This window comes from Sinocyclocheilus rhinocerous, unplaced genomic scaffold (genome assembly GCF_001515625.1).
Source record: "Sinocyclocheilus rhinocerous isolate Xijiao unplaced genomic scaffold, SAMN03320098_v1.1 scaffold1874, whole genome shotgun sequence".
NCBI classification, from domain to species: domain Eukaryota; kingdom Metazoa; phylum Chordata; class Actinopteri; order Cypriniformes; family Cyprinidae; genus Sinocyclocheilus; species Sinocyclocheilus rhinocerous.
In genome coordinates this window covers 1,516,882-1,519,828 of record NW_015626862.1, presented here as the reverse complement: position 1 = coordinate 1,519,828, position 2,947 = coordinate 1,516,882, and the positions used below count along the sequence as shown (strand labels likewise).

At 34.5% G+C, this 2,947-nt stretch overlaps 1 protein-coding gene and 1 pseudogene across 1 annotated transcript; both read left to right on the top strand.

Moving 5' to 3' along the window:
- Positions 1-282: 282 nt before the first annotated feature.
- On the top strand, positions 283-1,283 carry LOC107717149 (fatty acid-binding protein, brain-like). Its single transcript, XM_016523817.1, has 4 exons — positions 283-446; positions 595-767; positions 910-1,011; positions 1,141-1,283. Exons 1-4 carry the CDS (start codon positions 374-376, stop codon positions 1,189-1,191), a joined length of 399 nt encoding a protein of 132 aa, XP_016379303.1. The 5' UTR covers positions 283-373; the 3' UTR covers positions 1,192-1,283.
- A 435-nt stretch (positions 1,284-1,718) lies between these two features.
- LOC107717139 (acid sphingomyelinase-like phosphodiesterase 3a) overlaps positions 1,719-2,947 on the top strand; it is a 5,277-nt pseudogene continuing 4,048 nt past the window's right edge.

Sequence of the window (2,947 nt, the reverse complement as noted above, 5' to 3'; positions counted from 1 at the left end):
ATATATATATATATATATATATATATATACACACACGCACGCGCTGTGTGTGCGTGTGTGTGTGTGTGTGTGTGTAAATTGTATGTTGCTGTTAATGGAACTAAACAAAGCATTTAATAGAAAGGACCACAAATTTATTTATAGGCCTACAGTTTATAAAAATTTTAACAAACTCAACAGTCAATCAAACGTTTCAGCTTTGACTAACAGCCAATGGGAAATCTAACTCCTCCCACTCCCGTGTGATCATTGTCCTGGAGTTGAAAAAACTATTTAAGAGCCTCTGAAAAGAGAAAATGCAGCTACGTTTTCTACAGAGCATTAATATAAAGTTTAGTATTTGTTTACTGATCAGAAAAGCATAGTTTTGAAAATGGTAGATGCTTTCTGTGGCACATGGAAACTGGTCAGCAGTGAGAACTTTGATGAGTATATGAAAGCTCTAGGTAAGTTTTATCATAATATTATCAGTATTAATGCAGTTCATTATTTCTGATTTTTTTTCCCCCATTTATTATTACTGTAATTACAGACAGATCCTAAGGGTATTAAAACCCTGGTTTTAGTTAACAATGCATATGATTTTTTTCTAAGGTGCTGGGTTTGCAACAAGACAAGTTGGAAATGTGACTAAACCGACCCTCATCATCTCAAATGAGGGAGACAAAGTGGTCCAAAAAACACAGAGTACTTTCAAGAACACCGAGATCTCATTCAAACTGGGCGAGGAGTTTGATGAGACCACCGTAGATGACCGACACTGTAAAGTATGTTTAGAAGAAAAATATGTTTCATAACATGATTTAATGGGAACCACTGGGAACAATCCATTCCCATTTCAGAGCAGATGTACTCTGTCTGAAGCTTTCTGTCTGAGATGAATGCATAGTGATGTGTTCTTTTTACCAGTCCACTGTGGTACTAGATGGAGACCAGTTTGTTCATGTGCAGAAGTGGGATGGAAAAGAGACCACCTTTGTCCGGGAGATCAAGGACGGGAAGATGGTGATGGTAAGGCTCTTTACAGTACAGTATATTTTAAAGACTGTCCTTGTGAGGACATCTTGGACAATAGCTACACTCACCTTACTATATTCATAAAGTGTATTTAATTACTTGCTGATTTCAATTTTATTTTAGAAACTCACCTTTGGGGACGTGGTGGCTGTGCGTACCTATGAAAAAGCTTAAGTTTTGGGAATATTATGAGGATTTGTCCTTCTCCTTCAGCAGGCAGCAACAGCTACGATGTGCTTTGATGCTTTACGGAATGAAAAAAAAAACCGTTGCACTTAATTCCTCCAAATATATTAAAGCATGGACTACAAATATTTTTGATCCATTTTTAAAAAATACTTTTGAGTCAGTAGGCCTACGATTCATTTGAAATAAAGAACCAGACAAAAAGGATGGCTTGTGTGTTCATTTATGAGATTAATGTACATGTATTGATAAAGTGAACAAAGTACTAAATATCAGGTTGAGGAAAAGTTGTTTTTGTAATTTCACAATTTATTAATTTAAATTTCTGTTATTACATTTATACGACATAAATGTAAAATATATATTGTATAGTGTGTAGGCGATGACATTATGACAGGCTTTTGATTGTTTTGATTTTGATGTCCAATCAGTGCGCGTGTCAGCAGAAGGTTGCGCAAACAAAGCGTCACGTGAGAGCCGCTTGCTTTTCCTGTATTGGTTTACACAAGCGCGGTTTAATAATACAGACACTCGAAGGAATGGCTTTGCTCGTTCTGTTATTGTTTTGTCAGGTTTCTATCCTGCAAGTTTATGCTGCGCCGTTTAATAATGCCTTCAAACACCTGAAGAGCGCACGTAAGTGTTTCAGAGTCTGATCAGCTGTTACAGGCTCTTCATGTCTCATGAAGTTGGCTTTAAGTTGTTTTAACAGATGCCTTGTCCTTTCTCCTACTGTACAGAGTCAGATTCTTATACATTTACAGTGATCCATCTTAAGGGCCTGTTGTTTTAGTTGACCTGCTTGCAGTATGTGCTCTGTTTGAGACTTTTATTGGTTCAAAAAACAATAATCTCTTAACATCAAGGTGCATGTATTGATAGATTGTAATATACAGTCAAACTAAAAATTATTCAGATACCAGATAACATTTTTGATATTTTTTACTAGTGGGTGCAGGACACTATAGTTCATTTATGTAAGTGAGGATAGCAAAATAAAGTAAACTGTGACATATTATACCCAAAAATTCTTCATACAGTGGACTACCAGTAAAATTGATAAAAAATTTGGGACCCAAAATTATTCAGACACTTTGACCTGACCAAGTGTTATCTGACATTATCAAGATGAATTTGTTCTGACACAGTTCTTGTCATATTTTATTACCATTTTCTAAACTAGAGCGAATAAACTGTGATAATGTGTGAAATGTCTGAATAAAATTTTTTTTGACTGTATTTGAATATGAACATGTACGATGATGATGATTCTGCTGCATCATCCGATATATTATTGGGGGAAATAATTGTAAACATCTCGTAATATAGTTGCATATCTCAGACCTGCACTTGGATCCAACCTACCATGTCACAGAAGACCACACCAAAGTCTTCCTTGGATCCACAGCACTAAACAAAAATTATATATAATGTAAAGGTCAATAAAGTGTCCTTAATATACTGTAAAATCTAACATTCTAACAGTGCAAAATGACTCTTAATCAGGTTAATCTTCTCAAATTGAATGAAGTATAATGACAAATATAACCCTATTACTTAATTTACGTTAAGAAGAGCATATAGGCATTTAACAAATGTGCAACTGTGCTGAAATGAGATTTGGTGAAATGAGATTTTCTGTTCTCAAGAAAAAATATGAAAGATTATTTTCAGAATTTCACAACTTCAGAATTTTTCACAATTTAATGAGCAGGTATTATATATATATATATATATATATATA

Excerpts from the sequence above, each read along its gene's own strand:
- LOC107717149 (XM_016523817.1), top strand. The coding sequence starts at position 374 with ATGGTAGATGCTTTCTGTGGCACATGGAAACTGGTCAGCAGTGAGAAC. Across the intron at positions 768-909 it reads TAGATGACCGACACTGTAAA|TCCACTGTGGTACTAGATGG; the intron begins GTATGTTTAGAA and ends TCTTTTTACCAG. Across the intron at positions 1,012-1,140 it reads AGGACGGGAAGATGGTGATG|AAACTCACCTTTGGGGACGT; the intron begins GTAAGGCTCTTT and ends ATTTTATTTTAG.